Source organism: Mesoplodon bidens (genome assembly GCF_964165515.1).
Source record: "Mesoplodon bidens genome assembly, chromosome: 8".
In the NCBI taxonomy this organism is placed as follows: domain Eukaryota; kingdom Metazoa; phylum Chordata; class Mammalia; order Artiodactyla; family Ziphiidae; genus Mesoplodon; species Mesoplodon bidens.
In genome coordinates, this window is record NC_138165.1 from 104,934,866 (window position 1) to 104,955,796 (window position 20,931).

Genomic DNA, 20,931 nt, shown 5'->3' on the forward strand with positions numbered 1-20,931 from the left:
TAAAGAGCAGTGTGAAGGCTGCAAGAGAAAAAGAGACAGGAACAGAGGAGACAGAAATGCACCAAAACAAAGAGAAACATCTAGAGATGCAGAAGGAAACAAGGGCAGAGACAGAAAACTACGCAGAGGCAATGGGGCAGAGGAAGAAGTAGAAAGAGAATTAGGTGTACGGGGAGTGTGGGAGATGGTGGATGGTTCTCAGCCTCCAGTGGTAGTGATGGGAAGGAGTTAACCTGCAGGCCAGGGGAACCCCAAGGGGGACCAAGATGGTCTGGGATAGAGACAGTCCCACCCATGAGATAATTGAGCTTCCCATATCTTCAGTAGGAGTTTTCTTGCCATGATTTCTCCCTGCTTGTGTACTGAGACCTCTGAGGGATTTCATTCCTTTCTGCAGAGGACAGCAATGCCTGTTGGGAGGTCTGTGACGAAGAAGAGCCCCACGAAGCCTCGAGCTCCCCACCAAGATGTGGGCCAGGTAAGGAAGGGGGAATTGCCAGCCCTGAGCTGCAAGGTTTCAGATGTCTGAATTCAGAGCTGAACAGCATGAGCCTTGTTAGAATAGATGCGTTCCCTCTTCACGTTGTAGAAGAGCAGTCCTAAAGAAGGCCAGAGTGTTTTTTTCCTCCACAATCTTTATGCTTATTCACACACACTAAAGACTCAGTATTGTGATTTTAACCCCTGACCACCTTTTATTTTCTATAAGGAGTAAAAGCTAAGTATTTATCTAAAAGCTAAGTATTTATCTAGTGTTTAATAATAATAATAATATCATATTGTCATAACCCTGGATAGGCTTCCAAAGAAACATGGTCCTTGAGATCTACTTGTCAGAAATGAAGATCAATGACTCTAAGGCCCAAATGACATTTTTTGCCACGTATTCGTCATCAGGTTATTGGAGTATATAGTGCTTTATTCTTTTCAAAGTACTTTGGCAAGTAAGATTTCCTCACAAAACTTTAGGACTTGGCCAGGGAAACAGTTATTATTCTTCCTTAGAGATAAGAATATGGAAGCACAGAAAAAGGATACTTGTTTTCCCTGAGATCAAAGTAGGAGGAAGGGCAGAAATACCTGTGTCCCGAGTATCTCATTGCGGGTGGTGGCTGTGTGAGGCTTGTAGCAAGTCAGTGTCCAAAGGGAGACCTACAGGATCCCAAGGGCAGTAGAACAGAGCCTGAACCAGAGAGCCTTCCACTTCTCAAATAAAGAATGTCAGTAGGGAGAGGAAGAGACCAAGATCATCACTGAGGAAATAAATATAGAAGACATCAGGGGGATCAGAGCCCACAAAATCAAAGGCGCACAATTATTCTCCTAGTGCAGAAGCAGAAATGTTTAGAGGCACATCTATAGATAGGAAACTGAGAAGCAGAGGGTAGGAGAATGAGGTTAATGAGGTGGAAACAGAGGCAGAACAGGGCTTAGTTGGATCTCAGGTGCGGTCCTTGGAGCAGATGTCCCTTTTCCCAAAGGGCAGCTCACTTGTGGTCTGAGCATCCTGGCTCAGCTCATTTTCTTGTTTCTCTTTAGTGTCCTGTGATCCTGAAGCTTCCCAAATGACCAACGAAGAAGAACCAGAGGAGCTGCCTAGTCAGCCACTATGTGATGGAGAAGGTAATTGTGATTTCAACTCCCAAATTGAATCTTTGTTTTTCAGTCTGCAGAGAGGAAAATCTCCATCTTTCTTCTCCCTTCCTACCCTGTTCCCCTTCACATACCCATACAGAAGAAATATGTAGACCCAACTGGAAAGGATGAAAAAGACAGAGAAAATTAGTGTATAAGAAGGGAGTGAGATGGGTAGACTGTTTTCAGCCTCTGATGATAGTGACAGGAGCCATGTTAACCTCTAGGTCAGGTGAGCTCAAAGGCAGGAGGGTCTAAGGGCAAGGACATTCCCATCTTGGAGATACTTGAGCCACTCTGGTCTTCCTGGTTGTCTCTGGGAGGGTTTTCCTACTATGGTTTCCATTGGTCATACACTGGGATTCCAAGAGATTTCATTCTATTTATCAGAAGGAAGCAGTACCTGTTCAGAAATGTGTGATGAAGAAGAACCCCAGGAATCCTTGAGCTCACTACCAAAAAGTGGAGCAGGTGAGAGAGATAAGGACTGTCTGGGCTGCAGGGTGTCAGGAGGATGGTGTTTCCTGATGGATTTTACTCTGGGAATACTCCACAATGAAAGTTCCAGTTAATTCTCAAATATCATTCTTCACATGTACCTTGGCTCTTTGGCTCTTGTACGTTGCAAGGGACAAGAAACCTTGAGCAACTCCATAATTGGGAGATCATGTTGTTTGATTGTAGGTGTCCATATATTCAGTTGTAGTAGATAGAATTACACATAGGAGAAAGAACACAGAAGCTGCACAAAAATTTGATTAACTTTAGTGGAACTGTTAGTACATTATCTCTAGCTATTTATTATCTCCCAAGAATATTTATATTCACCTCTTCCAGCACAGAAACATAATCTTTCATTTGTGTATTATCTACAGAGAGTTGATTTATTGGTTAAGTTGGTGTAATGTACTTTAAATCATCATAAACTGTTTCTTTGCCCAAATGTTTGAACTTTTGATCTTATTATAGGAATAACTCATGACTTCAAATGTTTGAGGTTCTTTGGGGGTTTTAGTTGTTTCCTATTCCATGGACAATGCTCAAAGATGAAGTACAGTTGGGTTTAAGCTGATTTTGATGATTAGGTGGAGTCATGGCCTTTATATAAATAGTTTGTAGCATCCTTGCCCTGAATGCCCATCAATAGCTGTCAGCCTGATATTTCTTAATGCAATTTATCCTCAACTAAAATTTATTTTAGAAGCATAATTACAAGTAAAACCATTATTTTTTTCCAGGAGTTGGCTTGGGACAGTGACATGTTCAAAAATTCTTCAAATTGGCTCTACTAGAAATATTTTAGAAGAACTGAATTATAAAGTTAGGGTGGTGATCGTCCTAAGTGAAGTCAGTCTTGGAATGTTATTATTAGTAGTAACATTATGGGGAAGTCAGAGGCTTCAAACATTAAACCAGTAAATAGAAAAACTAAAGTTGTAAGGATAAAGGATAAAAATATGAAGGAGAATGTGACAATCAGTGTGACAATCTAGGCATCCAGGAAGACCTTATTCTGATGATCTTGAGTGGAAGCAGTTCTACTTCATGGAATTATCTGCATGTTCTGGGGATCTTTGGGTAGTAAAAAGACATTAAATAATCCACTTGATACCTGTTTTTATATGAGTACCTGAAGAGATTGAAAATCTGTTTGTTTCCACAGCATTCAGAAGTTATGATCTACTTCAGATGCATAATGGCTTTCAGTTTAACAATTTGACATGTCCTAGAGAAGGCTCTATGTTCAGTCACTTGAGACAATTTTGCTTTCTGTAAGGGAATGAACTCTACAAGGGAGTCTGGAACAGTCATTGCATAACCAGCCTGGTATTTCATTTTACTTTATTTTCTTTTGTCTCATTTAATTTTATTTTTATTTTAGAGATAAAACTTATCACCAAACAATATTAAGTCAGGATTTAGTAAGGAAGTATCTAAACTATCTCTTCTGGAAGTGGACATTAGAAACTAAGTCCTAGGATTCTCCTTCCTTGAGTAAGAATATTACTCTATAACACACACACACACACACACACACACACATATATATGACATTTCCTTTATCTATTTATCTATTGATGAACACTTAGGTTGTTCCCATGTCTTTGGCTCTTGTTTAAATAATGCTGCAATGAACATTAGGGTGCAGATTTTGTTCCCTTTGGATTATATATCCAGGAGTGGAATTGCTGGAACATATGGTAGTTCTATTTTTAGTTTTTTGAGGAAACTCCGTGCTGTTTTCCACAGTGGTTGCACCAATTTACATCCCACCAACAGTGCTCAAGGGTTTCCTTTGCTCCACATTCTCACCAACATTTGTTATTGCTTGTGTTGACAATTTCCTTTTCTTAAACATCAACTCTGCCATACAACGTAACCTAAAAATGGGGGTAATGTCTTACGATATTCACGGTCCCTGGGGTTTAGGAACAAATCTTGGGAGGTCATTTTAGAATTCTACCTATGACAATGAAGCTTGAGTCAATCGCCAGAAAATAACTATCCAGATGAGCCGTTGATTTTCCCAAGCAAATCATATAGGCTATCAAACAAATTAAAACACCAAAGAAAGCTGAGCATAAGTGTGTTAAAGAAAAGAATTTGACTTTAGAGAAGACTGTAGTAATTGGCTTAGGCACTACAGGGAAGTGAGGTATACCTATTTTGTTTATTTCCTGCATATCTTGAATATGCATAGTATAGGCATACTGATGCTCAGATTAACTATAAAGTGATCATGTGTAGGAGAATTTTCCAGGAATTCTAAGGTTAGCCCTTCTTAGTACACTTAATATGTAGTTTCATTTGCAGAATAGAGCCTTACCTATTAAATTTTTAGGAGTTTCTTAGAGAAAAGAAAGGACAGTTTGTTACATAATGGTCTGAATATAGCAGTTATTGGTTGGCACATGGAACTACTCTTGGTCATTTTTTTCAGTCCTTTTAGAGAAATATTATCAAATGAGTCATTTACTTTTAACATGCCAAAAGTTCCCCACTGAAATCTAAAGACATCTTTTGTGAAAATTTACCATTTATTAAGTGCAAGTTAGAATCACACTGAGAGTACAGAGAGGAAGTCAAAGTTCTGCCAGTGGGAGATTGTGACTTTGGCAAAGACAAGCCCAAGACATAGAGTCATAAGTATGAATGGTGTCCTGAAAATAGAGTATTGTGCTCATCAATCAAGCAGAAACTAAAAAGAAGACATATGATCAATTATGTGATAACAGTTATGTACTAAACAAAAGGATTTTCTTTCAAAAATTAATATGATGTCAAGTATCCTCATGAAAGTTTTGGTGAGGGACCCAAGACAAAATGTGACAAAATATATTTGCACAAATTATCTACTTTCTAATGGACCCCCATCCATTAATTAGTCTTTGGGGCTAGCTTGGATTGGGGATTTATCAAGTCTATGCCTCTATCTATTTGCTTTGGATCACTATCTTCTAATAATCAAGAAGCACAGGAAAATCAGGAACAGACAAACACACATGAGACAAGACTTTTAAAAAATAGACAAAAGAAAAGTGAGAATAAATGAAGTAGTGGAAGAATAAGCACGTTAACAGAACATTTGCTAAATGCTGTCCTGTCAAACCAAAATGTCTACTTACTTTGTATCTAATTGCATACACATCTTTAAATAATAAAATAAATTCAGAAATAAAACTTCAATGAAACAAGTCAGGGCTCAAGTTGTTCTTGAGATGGATTCACTTGGCAGTGGATCAGGAAGACAATCTGAGTTGTGCACAAGAAGCTGGGGTTTTGGACCAACACCTGTTGGTCCAAGGGTCCCACAAGACACCCCTAAGCAAGAGTCCTCAAGATGATCTTGGTGGGAACACCATTTGTGAAGGAAGAGTGGCCACCGTGCAATATTTGAAGCTAAAGCTGGATTTATTGCTTGCTAAGCAAGACACATGGTGGGAGGAAGCACTGTACACAGTTTTTTTTAATAAAGGAAACTGCTGATTTTACTTATTTTTTAATTAATTTTTATTGGAGTATAGTTCATTTACAATGTTGTCTTTTTATTTACAGTTTTGGGAAGCATGTAGTTCAGGGACTGCAGACTTTCAGAAACAGGAGTGTTTATAAATTGGTTAGCATTTAGCCATACACATAGGCTTTCTGAAGTGTGTCTGTTGCTGACTGGCTGATTTTAGTAAGTGTAAGGCTGCCACTGATTAGCTGACTTTAGATGTCGTTAGTGATGCAAGCAGTCACTGGCCAATTGGGATGAATTTAAAACTGGTTCTGGCAATTACTTTTTGCAACTTTCAAAGGACAGTCAGTTTTTCCTAGAAGGATAAGATCTTTTAATTTTATTCTTAGGGATAAAAGTAGAAAAATAAAAGTAGAGAAAGCAGAATGAGGTTCAAAAGATGGCAAAAACATGGCTCTGTTGGATCTCAGATGTGATTATTGAAGCAGATATTCTTTTTCCCAGAAAGCAGTTCATTGTTTTTTGGGGGGTTTTCTTTTCTTTTCTTTTCTTTTTTTTACGTCTTTATTGGAGTATAATTGCTTTACAATGTTGTGTTCATTTCTGCTGTATAACAAAGTGAATCAGCTATATGTATACATATATCCTCACATCCCATCCCTCTTGCGTCTCTCTCCCATCCTCCCTATCCCACCCCTCTAGGTGGTCACAAAGCACCGAGCTGATCTCCCTATACTATGTGGCTGCTTCCCACTACCTATTTTACATTTGGTAGTGTATATATATCAATGCAACTCTATCACTTTGTCCCATCTTACCTGTCCCCCTCCCTGTGTCCTCAAGTCCGTTCTCTGCATCTGCATCTTTATTCCTGTCCTGCCCCTAGGTTCCTCAGAACCATTTTGTTTGTTTGTTTTTAGATTCCATATATATGTGTTAGCATACGGTATATGTTTTTCTCTTTCTGACTTACTTCACTCTGTGTGACAGTCTCTACTTCCATCGACCTCACTACAAATAACTCGTTTGTTTCTTTTTATGGCTAATATTCCACTGTATATATGTGCCACAACTTCTTTATCCATTCATCTGTCGATGGACACTTACGTTGCTTCCATGTCCTGGCTATTGTAAAAAGTGCTGCAATGAACATTGTGGTACATGTCTCTTTGAATTATGGTTTTCTCAGGGTATATGCCCAGTAGTGGGATTGCTGGGTCATATGGTAGTTCTTTTGTTAATTTTTTTAGGAGCCTCCATAGTGGCTGTATCAATTTACATTCCCACCAACAGTGCAAGAGGGTTCCCTTTTCTCCACACTCCAGCGTTTATTGTTTGTAGATTTTTTTATTATGGCCATTCTCACCAGTGTGAGGTGATACCTCATTGTGGTTTTGATTTGCATTTCTCTAATGATTAGTGATGTTGAGCATCCTTTCATGTGTTTGTTGGCAATCCATATATCTTCTTTGGAGAAATGTCTATTTAGGTCTTCTGCCCATTTTTGGATTGGGTTGCTTGTTTTTTTTTAATACTGAGCTGCATGAACTTTTTGTATACTTTGGAGATTAATCCTTTGTCATTTGCTTCATTTGCAAATATTTTCTCCTATTCTGAGGGCTGTCTTTCTTCTTATTTATAGTTTCCTTTTAAGTTTCATTAGGTCGCATGTGTTTATTTTTGTCTTTATTTCCATTTCTCTAGGAGGTGGGTCAGAAAGGATCACCTTGTGATTTATGTCAAAGAATGTTCTTCCTATGTTTTCCTCTAAGAGTTTTATAACGTCTGACCTTACATTTAGGTCCTTAATCCATTTTCAGCCTTTTTTTTTTTTTTTTTTTGCCTCTCACTGTTGTGGCCTCTCCCATTGCGGAGCACAGGCTCCGGACACGCAGGCTCAGCGGCCATGGCTCACGGGCGCAGCCGCTCCGTGGCATGTGGGATCTTCCCGAACCGGGGCATGAACCCGTGTCCCCTGCATCGGCAGGTGGACTCTCAACCACTGCAGCACCAGGGAAGCCCCAGTCTGTTTTTGTGTATGGTATTAGGAAGTGTTCTAATTTCATTCTTTTACATGTAGCTGTCCAGTTTTCCCAGAACCACTTATTGAAGAGACTGTCTTCTCTCCATTGTATATTCTTGCCTCCTTTATCAAAAATAAGGTGACCATATGTGCATGGGTTTATCTCTGGGCTTTCTACCCTGTTCCATTGATGTGCATTTCTGTTTTTGTGCCTGTACCATACTGTCTTGATCACTGTAGCTTTGTAGTACAGTCTGAAGTCAGGGAGCCTGATTCCTCCAGCTCCGTTTTTCTTTCTCAAGATTGCTTTGCCTATTCGAGGTCTTTTGTGTTTCCATACAAATTATGAAATTTTTTGTTCTAGTTCTGTGAAAAATGCCAGTGGTAGTTTGATAGGGATTATACTGAATCTGTAGATTGCTTTGGGTACTATCTTCATTTTCACAATATTGATTCTTCCAATCCAAGAATGTGGTATACCTCTCCATATGTTTGTATCATCTTTAATTTCTTTCATCATTGTCTTATAGTTTTCTGCATACGGGTCTTTTGTCTCCTTAGGTAGGTTTATTCCTAGATATTTTATTCTTTTTGTTGCAGTGGTAAATGGGAGTGTTTCCTTAATTTCTCTTTCAGGTTTTTCATCATTAGTGTATAGGAATGCAAGAGATTTCTGTGCATTCATTTTGTATCCTGCTACTTTACCAAATTCATTGGTTAGCTCTAGTAGTTTTCTGGTAGCATCTTTAGGATTCTCTATGTATAGTATCATGTCATCTGCAAACAGTGAGAGTTTTACTTCTTCTTTTCCAATTTGGATTCCTTTTATTTCTTTTTCTTCTCTGATTGCTGTGGCTAAAACTTCCAAAACTATGTTGAATAGTAGTGGTGAGAATGGACACCCTTGTCTTGTTCCTGATCGTAGAGGAGATGGTTTCAGTTTCTCACCACTGAGAACAATGTTGGTTGTGGGTTTGTCATATATGGCCTTTATTATGTTGAGGTAAGTTCCCTCTATGCCTACTTTCTGGATGGTTTTTTATCATAAATGGGTGTTGAATTTTTTCAAAAGCTTTTTCTCCATCTATTGAGATTATCATGTGGTTTTTATCCTTCAATTTGTTAATATGGTGTATCACATTGATTGATTTGCATGTATTGAAGAATCCTTGAATTCCTGGGATAAACCCCACTTGGTCATGGTGTATGATCCTTTTAATTTGCTGTTTGATTCTGTTTGCTAGTATTTTGTTGAGGATTTTTGCATCTATGTTCATCAGTAATATTGGCCTCTAGTTTCCTATCCTTGTGACATCTTTGTCTGGTTTTGGTATCAGGGTTATGGTGGCCTCGTACAATGAGTTTTGGAGTATTCCTCCCTCTGCTATATTTTGGAAGAGTTTGAGAAGGATATGTGTTAGCTCTTCTCTAAATATTTGATAGAATTCGCCTGTGAAGCCATCTGGTCCTGGGCTTTTGTTTGTTGGAAGATTTTTAATCACAATTTCAATTTCAGTACTTGTGATTGGTCTGTTTATATTTTCTATTTCTTCCTGGTTCAGTCTCAGAAGGTTGTGCTTTTCTAAGAATTTGTCCATTTCTTCAAGGTTGTCCATTTTATTGGCATATAGTTGCTTGTAGTAATCTCTCATGATCCTTTTATTTCTGCAGTGTCAGTTGTTACTTCTCCTTTTTCATTTCTAATTCTGTTGACTTGAGTCTTCTCCCTTTTTTTCTAGATGAGTCTGGCTAATGGTTTATCAATTTTGTTTATCTTCTCAAAGAACCAGCTTTTAGTTTTATTGATCTTTGCTATTGCTTCCTTCATTTCTTTTTCATTTATTTTTTATCTGATCTTTATGATTTCTTTCCTTCTGCTAACTTTGGGGTTTTTTGGTTCTCCTTTCTCTAATTGCTTTAGGTGTAAGGTTAGGTTGTTTCTTTGAGATTTTTCTTATTTCTTGAGGTAGGATAGTATTGCTATAAACTTCCCTCTTAGAACTGCTTTTGCTGCATCCCATAGGTTTTGGGTCATCGTGTTTTCATTGTTATTTGTTTCTAGGTATTTTTTGATTTCCTCCTTGATTTCTTCAGTGATCTCTTGGTTATTTAGTAGTGTATTGTTTAGCCTCCATGTGTTTGTATTTTTTACAGTATTTTTTCCTGTAATTGATATCTAGTCTCATAGCACTGTGGTCATAAAAGATACTTGATACAATTTCAATTTTCTAAAATTTACCAAGGCTTGACTTGTGTCCCAGGATATGATCTATCCTGGAGAATGTCCCATGAGCACTTGAGAAGAAAGTGTATTCTGTTGTTTTTGGATGAAATTTCCTATAAATATCAGTTAAGTCCATCTTGTTTAATGTTTCATTTAAAGCTTGTGTTTCCTTATTTATTTTCACTTTGGATGATCTGTCCATTGGTGAAAGTGGGCTGTTAAAGTCCCCTGCTATTATTGTGTTACTGTTGATTTCCCCTTTTATGGCTGTTAGCATTTGCCTTATGTATTGTGGTGCTCCTATGCTGGGTGTGTAAATATTTACAATTGTTGTATCTTCTTCTTGGATTGATCCCTTGATCATTACATAGTGTCCTTCTTTGTCTCTTGTAATAGTCTTTATCTTAAAGTCTATTTTGTCTGATATGAGAATTGCTACTCCAGCTTTCTTTTGATTTCCATTTGCATGGAATATCTTTTTCCATCCCCTCACTTTCAGTCTGTAGGTGTCCCTAGGTCTGAAGTGGGTCTCTTGTAGACAGCATATATACGGGTCTTGTTTTTGTATCCATTCAGCCAGTCTATGTCTTTTGGCTGAAGCATTCAATCCATTTACATTTAAGGTAATTATCGATATGTATGTTCCTATTACCATTTTCTTAATTGTTTTGGGTTTGTTTTTGTAGGTCTTTTCCTTGTCTTGTGTTTCCTGCTCGAGAAGTTCCTTTAGCATTTGTTGTATAGTTGGTTTGATGGTGCTGAATTCTCTTAGATTTTGCTTGTCTGTAAAGATTTTAATTTCTCTTTTGAATCTGAATGAGACCCTTGCTGGGTAGAGTAATCTTGGTTGTAGGCTTTTCCCTTTCATCACTTTAAATATGTCCTGACACTCCCTTCTGGCTTACAGAGTTTCTGCTGAAAGATCAGCTGTCAACCTTATGGGGATTCCCTTGTATGTTATATGTTGTTTTTCCCTTTCTGCTTTTAATATTTTTTCTTTGTATTTAACTTTTGATTGTTTGATTAATATGTGTCTTGGCACGTTTCTCCTTGGATTTATGCTGTATGGGACTCTCTGCACTTTCTGGATTTGATTGACTCTCCTTTCCCATATTAGGGAAGTTTTCAACTATAATCTCTTCAAATATTTTCTCAGTCCCTTTCTTCTTCTCTTCTTCTTCTGAGACCCCTATAATTCGAATGTTGGCATGTTTAATGTTGTCCCAGAGGTCTCTGAGACTGTCCTCAGTTCTTTTCATTCTTTTTTCTTTATTCTACTCTGTGGTAGTTATTTCCACTATTTTATCTTCCAGGTCACTTATCCGTTCTTCTGCCTCAGTTATTCTGCTATTGATTGCTTTTAGAGAATTTCAAATTTCATTTATTTTGTTGTTCATCATTGTTTGTTTGCTCTTTATTTCTTCTTGGTCCTTGTTAAGTGTATCTTGTATTTCCTCCATTCTATTTCCAAGGTTTTGGATCATCTTTATTTCCAAGATTTTGGATCATTCATTTCTCTGAATTCTTTTTCAGGTAGACTGCCTATTTCCTCTTCATTTGTTTGGTCTGGTGGGTTTTTACTTTGCTCCTTCATCTGCTATGTGTTTCTCTGTCTTCTCATTTTGTTTAACTTACTGTGTTTGGGGTCTCCTTTTCGCAGGCTGCAGGTTCGTAGTTCCCATTGTTTTGGGTGTCCGTCCCCAGTGGGTAAGGTTGGTTCAGGGGTCTGTGTAGGCTTCCTGGTGGAGGAGACTTGTACCTGTGTTCTAGTGGGTGAGGCTGGATCTTGTCTTTCTGGTGGGCAGAGCCATGTCTGGTGGTGTGTTTTGGGATGTCTGTGAACTTAGTAAGATTTTAGGCAGCCTCTCTGCTAGTTGGTGGGGTCGTGTTCCTGTCTTGCTAGTTGTTTGTCATGGGGTGTCCAGCACTGGAGCTAGAAAGCAGTTCGTTTCAGTTCAGAATATTAGTGTGCATTATGAGATCCCCAGGAACTCTTCCCTAATCACTGTCTCAGGGTCTGTGGACGGTAATTTTCCTGTTTCTCTTTAGTATCTGGCAAACTAGAAGCTCTCCGAATGAATACAGAAGGAGATTCTGAAGATCTAACTTCTAGTCCACCATCTTACGATAGACAAGGTAATTATGAATTAAGAAAAAAAACAGAAACAAATTCTGGTAAAGAGAAAAGGATGAGGAAGGGGGAAAGGGAGACTTAAAGGAAGAATCAGGTGTAAGGAGGATCAATGAAAGATTTCAGAGGAAGAAGTAGAAAAAGTGGGATCAACAAGGGTTCAGAAAAGAGGATCACTAGGGAAATGAAGAGTCCTCATAATTCACAATTTTGGCCCAGGAACAGAGCTACCAACAGTTGGAAATGAGAAGTGTCCTTGTGTTATGTGTTTCTCAAAAGATGTGCCAAGAGGTCCAGAAGGAAGTACTGAAAGTAAAGAAGCTAGTGCCAGGATGGGTAAGCCTACCTGAGTGTGGTGAGATGGGGGTGGCTCCACTGGGAACACAGACGCAGGTTGGGTGGTGGCAGGTGGTCCAGTCCCTCCCAGTATCCTGATCTCTGCATTTGCTTGACCTGATCCTTTTGGGAAGAGCAGGGAAGTAAGAGATCATTATAAAATTGTGTTTAAGGGATGGCCCATGTTGATTATATATGGATGATGTAGTGGAAATACACTTTTAAAAATGGCAGTGTATTGTTTATTATATCAGTATATTACTAATAAAGCCTTGTGATTTACAATGTTTTCTATCCCTGTCACCCAAGAAAGTCAAGTGTATGTCTACTAGTAGATAATAGTGTCATTTTTTTCCCAACCTTAGAAAGGTCTCAAGAGATAACTAGTCCTGTCACTTAATTGTCAGGAGAAAAGACTTCAGATCAACTATTCTTAACCCAGCACATTTTTTTTTTTTTTTTGTGGTACGCGGGCCTCTCAGTGCTGTGGTATCTCCCGTTGCGGAGCACAGGCTCTGGACGCGCAGGCTCAGCGGCCATGGCTCACGGGCCCAGCCACTCCACGGCATGTGGGATCTTCCCAGACCGGGGCACGAACCCGTGTCCCCTGCATCGGCAGGCGGACCCCCAACCACTGCGCCACCAGGGAAGCCCCCAGCACATATTTTTGATAGATGTTCTCCAGCATGTCACTTGTTTATATAGTGATCCTATTAAGTTTTGTACATCAAATCTTATTTAACCCGAACAAAATTCTTAAGAACTAGACAAATATCCCTGAGTAAACTGAAGTACATAGGTATTGAAGAATGTTTTTCCAAGTCCCATTAAGAAATAAAGGAAGACCCAGGGCCCATCCTGGACTCTCACTTCTCAATTCAGTAGGTTTAGTTCCTTTAGAAGGAAGGGACAGGTTATAACCCAAACATCTTTATAAATTCAAGCCTTTTGCAGTATGAATCATCCTAAGATTTATAACTTTTATTTATTCATTTTTGTTTCCTCACCACCTGTTTTTTCTAGATACTGTGGATCTTGGAAACAACTCTACTTTGGGAAAACTCAAGAGGAAAAGAAGTAAGAGTGCATACAGTTTTACTTGCTTTTGATATTAAAATGAGTTTTTAAGGCCAGTTTCATTATTATTATTTATAATAATAAATATTAATAATATGACAGCCCCATAAAGATGTCTATATCCTAATCTCTGGAACCTGTAATCTGTTCTCTTACATGGCAAAAGGGATTTTACAGATATAATTAAGATAGGGACCTTGAAAGGGGCGATTATCCTGGATTATTGTGGTGCATCCAATATCATCAAATGGGCCTTAAAAAAGGAAGAAGTGTGTCTGGCTGTGAAGAGAGGGAGAAGCGATTATGGAAGATAGTCACAGAGAGATGCAATATTGCTGGCTTTGCAGATGAAGGGGAGGAAAAAGGAATATGGGTGGCTCCTAGAAGCTGGGAAAGTAAAAGAAATAGATTTTCCTCTACAGCCTCCATATAGGAATGAAGGCCTACTGAAACCTTGATTTCAGCCCAGAGAGACCCTTGTCAGACTTCTAACCAACACAAGTGTAAGATAATAAATTGTTTTAAGTCACTAAATTTGAGGTCATTTGTTATGGCAGCAATAAAAGAGTAATGCAGAATTTTTGGTCATGGGAAGTGGGGTGCAGCTAATAATGCATTCCCGAAAATGTGGAAGTAGCTTTGGAATTGGGCAATGGCCAGAGGGAAATTGGGTTATAAGAAGAACTTTAAGTAGAATGATAGAGAATGTCTAGATTGCCTTGAGCAGTTTGTTAGTAGAAAGGTGGTGCTGAAGACTCTGCTTGTGAGGACTTGGAAGTGAAAAACATGGTAGAGAAAACCTATATCATATTAGAGAATGCGTAAATTGTCATGAAACCACTGTTAGTTTAAAGGTGTCACTGAAGGAAATAAGGAACATGTTTTTGGAAATTAAAGGAAAGGGGATCCTTATTATATAGTGGCAGAAAGCTCAGTGAAATTCTATCCTGAAGTTATGCAGAAAGCAGAATTTTCTGGATATATAGCTAAGGAGATTTCTAAGTACTATGATAAAGGTGCAGCTGGTTTCATGTTGCTGCTTAGAGTAAACTGTGAGAGGAAAGAGATAAGTCAAGGGAAGAACTGCTAAACAAAAGGAATAAGAACTTGATGATTTGGAAAATTCTTAGCCTATTCAGATTGCAAAAGATGCTCATATTAGGAGTTTCATTGTCAGAAAAACGTGTTCTGCAGTGACAACCAAGAGTGTGGCTGTATAACTTTTTGCTAATGCCCCAGAAGTAGTGAAAAGTCAGGGTAATCAGTCATATAAAATGATCTTCGAAGAGGTTAAGTTTGTGACCCATAGATACCTTCAGCCATCTCAGCAGAAGTGAAAAATAGATATGTGAGTATACAGGAAAGATCCGTAGAAGAGACTGTTGTCTAATGGAGGAGATCCCCATGACATACATCAGAGATTGATAAGATTCTTGAAAACGTCATACCAACAGAAACAGAGATGTCCTTTTTCTAGTGCCTGGAACCTGTAATCTGTTACTTCACCTGGCAACAGAGACTTTGATGGTGTGATTAAGTTAAGGATTTTGAGATGCAGAGATTTTTCTAGATTATCTGGGTGGCTCCCATCAAATCACAGGGGTCCTTAAAATCAGAAAACCTTTCCTGCTATGGAGAGAGGGGTATGTGACTATCAGATAATGATCAGAGAGATACAATGTGGCTGGCTTTGAAGATTAAGGCAGGGAGCAATGAGCCAAGAAATGTGGGCAGCCTTCGGAAGCTGGAAAAGGTAAAGAAATGAATTATCCCCTACGGCTTCCAGAAAGGAACAGAGCTCTCTGGATTCTTTGATTTTAGTTCAGTGAGACTTACATTTTTTCAAAAATTTTGTTGTTCTTAAAATTTTAAAATATATGTTCTTTGTAAATTTTGATTGATGTATATCTTTCCAGATTTTTCTATGCATGTATTAACTCATTTATATCATATACTAACATATTATATCATAAATCTATTCTTACTGTTACATTTCCCTTAGTTTAAATCAGTATATCATGCACAGACATTATAAACATTTAACATTTTGCCAAACTTAATTGTAAAAAGTTTCATTTCATTCTGCTTTAATTTGCATTGCTCTCATTTTTGTTGTGGTCGAGCACTTTTCATTTGTTATTCGTTGTTTGTTTTCCTTTTTCTAAAAATGGCTGATGAAAATAAATAAATAAATAAAAATGGCTGGTGTGTATGCCTTGCTCAGTATTGCTATCATTTTTTTTTACCATGCTGAACAAGCATAGGAATATATATATATATATATATATATATATAATTTTGCCTATGTATGTGGTTAGTATTTTGTCTCATTTGATGTTATTCTCTTAGGTTTGTTTATAGCATATTTTGTTCTAGAGAAATTTGAAAATTTTATGTAGTAAAATCTATCAGGGTTTTCCTTTATGGCTTCTAGGTTTTGTTTACAATGTACAAAGATATTTTCCATCTCAAGATTTTTAAAATATTTATATTTGCTTCTAGAATATTTGAAGCACTTAGTGCTTTTAAATGCTTAAATCTATTATTCACATAGGACTCACCTCTTTGTGTATCATGTGAGATAGTAATTACAAGGAATAACACCAACACTTTTTTTTAAATTGAAGTATAGTTGATGTACAGTATTATATGTTACAGGTGTACAATATAGTGATTCACAGTTTTTAAAGGTTATATTCCATTTATAGTTATTATAAAATATTTGCTATATTCCCCATGATGTACAATACATTCTTGTAGCTTGTTTTATACCTAATAGTTTGTACCTCTTAATCCCCATCCCTATATTTCCCCTCCCCTCTTCCTTCTCCCCACTAGTAACCACTAGTTTGTTCTCTGTATCTGTGTCTGCTACTTTTTTGTTATATTCGACTACTTTGTTGTGTTTTTTTAGGTTCTAAATATAAGTTATATAATACAGTATTTGCCTTTCTCTGTCTGACTTATTTCACTTAGCATAATTCCCTCCAAATCCATCCATATTGCTTCAAATGGCAAAAATTCATTCTTTTTTATGGCTGAGTAGTATTCCATAGTATGTGTATATATATATATATATATATATATATATATATATATACACACCACATCTTCTTTTTCCATTCATCTGTTGATGGACACTTAGGTTGCTTCCATATCTTGGCAGTGTAAATAATGCTGCTGCAAATATTGGGATACATGTATCTTTTCAAATTAGTGTTTTTGTGTTCTTTGGCTATATGCCCAGGAGTGGGATTGCTGGGCCATATGATAGTTCTATTTTTAGTTTTTTTAGAAACCCCCATACTTTTTTCCACAGTGGCTGTACCAACTTACATTCCCACCAACGGGGTAGGAGGGTTCCCTTTTCTCTACGTTCTTGCCAACTTTGCTATTTGTATTCTTTTTGATGATAGTCATTCTGACAGGTGTGAGGTGATATCTCATTGTGGTTTTGATTTTCATTTCCCTGATGATTAGCGATGTTGAACATCTTTTCATGTGCCTATGAACACCAACACTTTTTTCTTCATGATTTTAATGCCCTTTTGTGCCTTTTCCTGTATTCACAGATCTGTGTCTGACTCTACTCTGAAATGCTGGTCAGTTTATTTTTTTTAATAGATCTTTATTGGAATATAATTGCTTCACAATACCGTGTTATCAAGTCGGTTTAATTACAGTGCTTTAAAGTAAAATTTTCTATTCTTACTTGTTATACTTTTTTTAACAAAGAAAAAAAGTAAAAAAATATAATAAGAAGCAAGAGAAAAGGAGGTTTCAGAATTTCAGTAATTCTGGCTCCCTCACTGTGCATGAATTTTAGAATCAATCAAGATTTCCTCTTAATACCTCCCCAACTGCATTGGAACTTTGAAAATACATTCAATTTGGAGATAAATTTGGGTAGAAATGAGGTTTTTACATGGAGAATGAACTACTCATTTATTCAGATCACGTTTTATGTCCTTCAACAAAGTTTTAGTTTTTTAAATAGATCTTGCACATTTTTACTTTCCTTGTCAGCTTTATTGAGCTATAATTTTCTATAATAGCACTCATCACTTTTAAGGTATGATTGGATGAGTTTTAACAAACTGACCTCATCAATTCTTTAAAATTTGTTGAAAGTTCCTTTGCATGCTAATTTATGTCAATATTTGTGAATGTTCTGTGCCACTTAAAAATAGTGTGCATTGAACTATTTCTTGGGATCTGGCCTCTCCCCATAAACAGTCTTTATCAAGCACAACTTTGGTGTTTGGTTCTTCTAAATCTTCTAAAGTAGCTTATATTCTTTCTATCAGGTTTATATTTAGGTGTGGTAAGTTCTCCCACATGGTTGTGTATTTGCCTCCTCACTACTCTGTTGTTTTACTTTAAATACTTTGAGGCTATTCATGACTGTATAACTTAGTGGATTTTTTCCTATTATTATTATACAGTGTTCCTCTTTCTCCCTATTAATGCTTTTGATCTTAAATCTCTCTTTCAGGGTGCTGATACTGTTCCATGAACTTTTATGTTTTATGTTTTTGATGTTTTTTACTCCCTTTGCATTAAGCCCTTTTTTGCAGCTTTGTTTTAGGCCTATGTAACAACACTTAGCTTTTTCTAAACTTCTCTGATAATCCTCATCTTTTAATAGTTAAATTTTATTTGTTTACATTTATTCTGATTCCTAATATATGTGGGCTTACATATTCTATATCACTGTTCATCTTCATTTTTCTGTGTTTTTGTGTCTCTTTCCTACTTTCAAATGGACTGAGATAGAATTCTATATTCCACCTTTTTTCCCTGCTGGTTTGGCGATTAGAGATAAATTTCTGTAATCTTTTTAACCATGCCCCAATCCCCAAAGATGACAAGGATCTTAGCATGGATTCACTACATGTTGACCGTCCATCTCTACCATTTAGCTATTGTTTAACATTTTATTTTCTTTTAATTATAATTTTGAAGCTATTAATATTATGATTTTGCGTGGTCTCTAAGTGGTAAATTTTTCAAGTGTTGTATGTGCAAATTTGTCTTTTTTTTGATAGACCCAAGGTTAAAATTTCTAGGTTGACTTTTATTTTTCATTAGTAAAGTGTTTACTACATTGTCTTCTAGAATCTGTTTTGTGACTGATGCAAATTCCTCTTTTATTGTGATTGTCATTTCTTGGTAAATAATCTGTCCTTTCTCTCTAAAAGCTCTTTCTCCAACACTGAATCATGGAAAATTTAAATTTAGAGAAAACTTGGGAGAATTTTACAGTAAACACCAGAATACTTTAACATAGATTCACAATTAACATTGTACTATTCTTGCTTTATCAGATTTCTTTCCATCTATCCATTTCTCTATATATCCACTAACCCATCTTTAAGTTTGAAACATTTCAAAGTTGCAGATGTCAGTACACTTCTCCCCAAATACTTCAGCATGTACATCATTAACTAGAGTTCAATACTTGTTTGCAAGATAAAATTTATAATGAAATGTACAAATACTAAGTGTACCATTGATGAGTTTTAATAAATGTATTGTCCCATGTAATCCAAATCCTTATCAGGATACAGAACATGACCATCATCCTGGAAACAACCCTTATGCCCTTTCTGGTATATCCTTATCCCTCACTCATCAGTGGCAACCACTATTCTTATTTTTTTCATGATAACTTAATTTGGCTTTGTATAAAACTTTATATATGATTTTAGAGCATGTTCTCTTTTGGTGTGAGGTTTATTCCACTCAGCATCATGTTTTTGAGATTTATCCATATTGTTGAATATATCAGTAGTTTGTACCATTTTGTCACAAAATAGGTTACATTGTATGACTATACCATATTTTGTGTATACTTTCTTCTATTGATTGACACTGCAAGTGTTTCCAGTTTGGGGCTAATATGAAAAAGCTGCAATGAACATTCTTGTAGAAACCTTTCTGTGGCTCTATGCCTTTATACCTCTTGTATAAATTCCTATAAATTAAATTGCTGAGATATAGGCTAGGTGCATCAGTTTTTTTGTCTCCCTAAACCCACATAGGGGTTAGTAATATGGCACACACAAGCTGTGCCCAAGTTGAGGAATACCCCCAGTCTTAGAAGGGGGTTACTAGCAAACCTGCACGAAACTTATCCATGAGGGATACCTTATATTATTAGCTGGAATTTAAGAAAATTTTACTATTCTGGAATATTTCTAAGGAGGGAGACATTTTTTTATATTGGTCATGAAACAAATCTGCACTCTGACGTGGAAGGCTACACTATCTCTAGCTTCCAAAGCTGTTTAGCTGTTCAAACATCCTTGAAAAGATGCTCTCAGCCATGTGGAAATGCCACAGAACAACCCTCCCCCCCCCAACAAATTCACTCACACATCAGATTCTGGCAAATTTCCCCATGAAGATACCATTCCACCAGCCATACTGATTAATCCAACCAATGTAGGCTAGGACAAAATCCATTCAATTTATTTCCTGCTGCATTTAATGAATTTCATAAACCATAAGTGCCTTAGGTCTCTAATGACCACCCCTAAGGTGTAATTCTCCACGTTTGCATGAGAGAGGCAAGTAAATGCCTGGCTTTCACACAAGAAGTACAATCCCAAGGTCACACATGGTGCCTCTGGAAGGGAAACATTTACAGTGGTTGAGGTCCCCTAATGGGACATACATCAGCCAGGGGGAAGGTGGACAATATCTCCAGGGTGGGCCCCTGGCCAACTGTAAGCCTTAAAGTTCCCAGTTCTGTTCATTGCATCCAGTCCTTGATTTGGAGGGCAGATACTTCCTGAGGACAGTCCATCTGATCTGTCCTCTTTGTCCATGACAGCAACCAGATGGTGTTCATTCTTCACCCCCCACCATAGAATGGCTGAGAATGGGGGTGGGGGTGATGTCTGGAGGTATTCTGCATGGGATATGCAGACGCTGGGACCAGCTCCTTTTCTTGTATCTGGTGAATAGTAGATTCCTCATCTTTGTAGTGGGAGAGCTGTACCAAGCATTTTCCTTCTGGAAGAAGGATTCAGAGAAGTTCTGAAAGATGGATATTATTAATGTACCTCCATCCCCTGTACCTTCTAGAGCTTATGGGATTCCCTCCTCAGATGCCTGGAGTTTTCTTCCTTCACTGCTGCAAAATCTGTGTATAACATTCCAGTGGCTGGGACTTCGTATTTCTTTCCCAATCATTTCTTATTCCCACTCAGACCTTTCATTCAGAATAGTCAGGTACAAGTGGGGCAAAGGCACTTTCATAAAATAACCAGAATTAAATCTGAATCCCTTAGGCCCTCCAAGGCTGTGCCTTCCAGGCTGGTTGGGGAAAGAATGAGGCATCATTCCCAGGAATGTTCAAACAGAATCCTGGATTTTCAGAATTGCCCTATATAATACCATTAACCCCTCACCACTTTTGTCCTGATCATTATCCAGGAAGGAGCTGATCCCTTTCTGGAGACAGCTACCTTCAGTAACCAAAGAGCCTTACAGAGGTGTATGGACAGGAGATGAGGGATGTGGGCCAGATAGTCAGT

General features: G+C 37.5%; 1 protein-coding gene across 9 annotated transcripts in view; it reads left to right on the top strand.

Annotated features, from left to right (window-relative positions):
* LOC308621982 (nuclear body protein SP140-like) overlaps positions 1-20,931 on the top strand; it is an 86,107-nt gene that overhangs the window by 45,668 nt on the left and 19,508 nt on the right. For 6 of the 9 annotated variants that reach the window (XM_081242940.1, XM_081242947.1, XM_081242943.1 and 3 more), the window contains 6 exons: positions 398-478; positions 1,540-1,623; positions 2,026-2,106; positions 11,893-11,979; positions 12,194-12,310; positions 13,334-13,387. In XM_081242940.1, coding sequence (XP_081099066.1) covers positions 398-478; positions 1,540-1,623; positions 2,026-2,106; positions 11,893-11,979; positions 12,194-12,310; positions 13,334-13,387 — 504 coding nt within the window. The remainder of the gene's footprint in view (positions 1-397; positions 479-1,539; positions 1,624-2,025; positions 2,107-11,892; positions 11,980-12,193; positions 12,311-13,333; positions 13,388-20,931) is intronic. The other 3 variants (XM_081242945.1, XM_081242948.1, XM_081242946.1) reach the window with 3 other exon arrangements.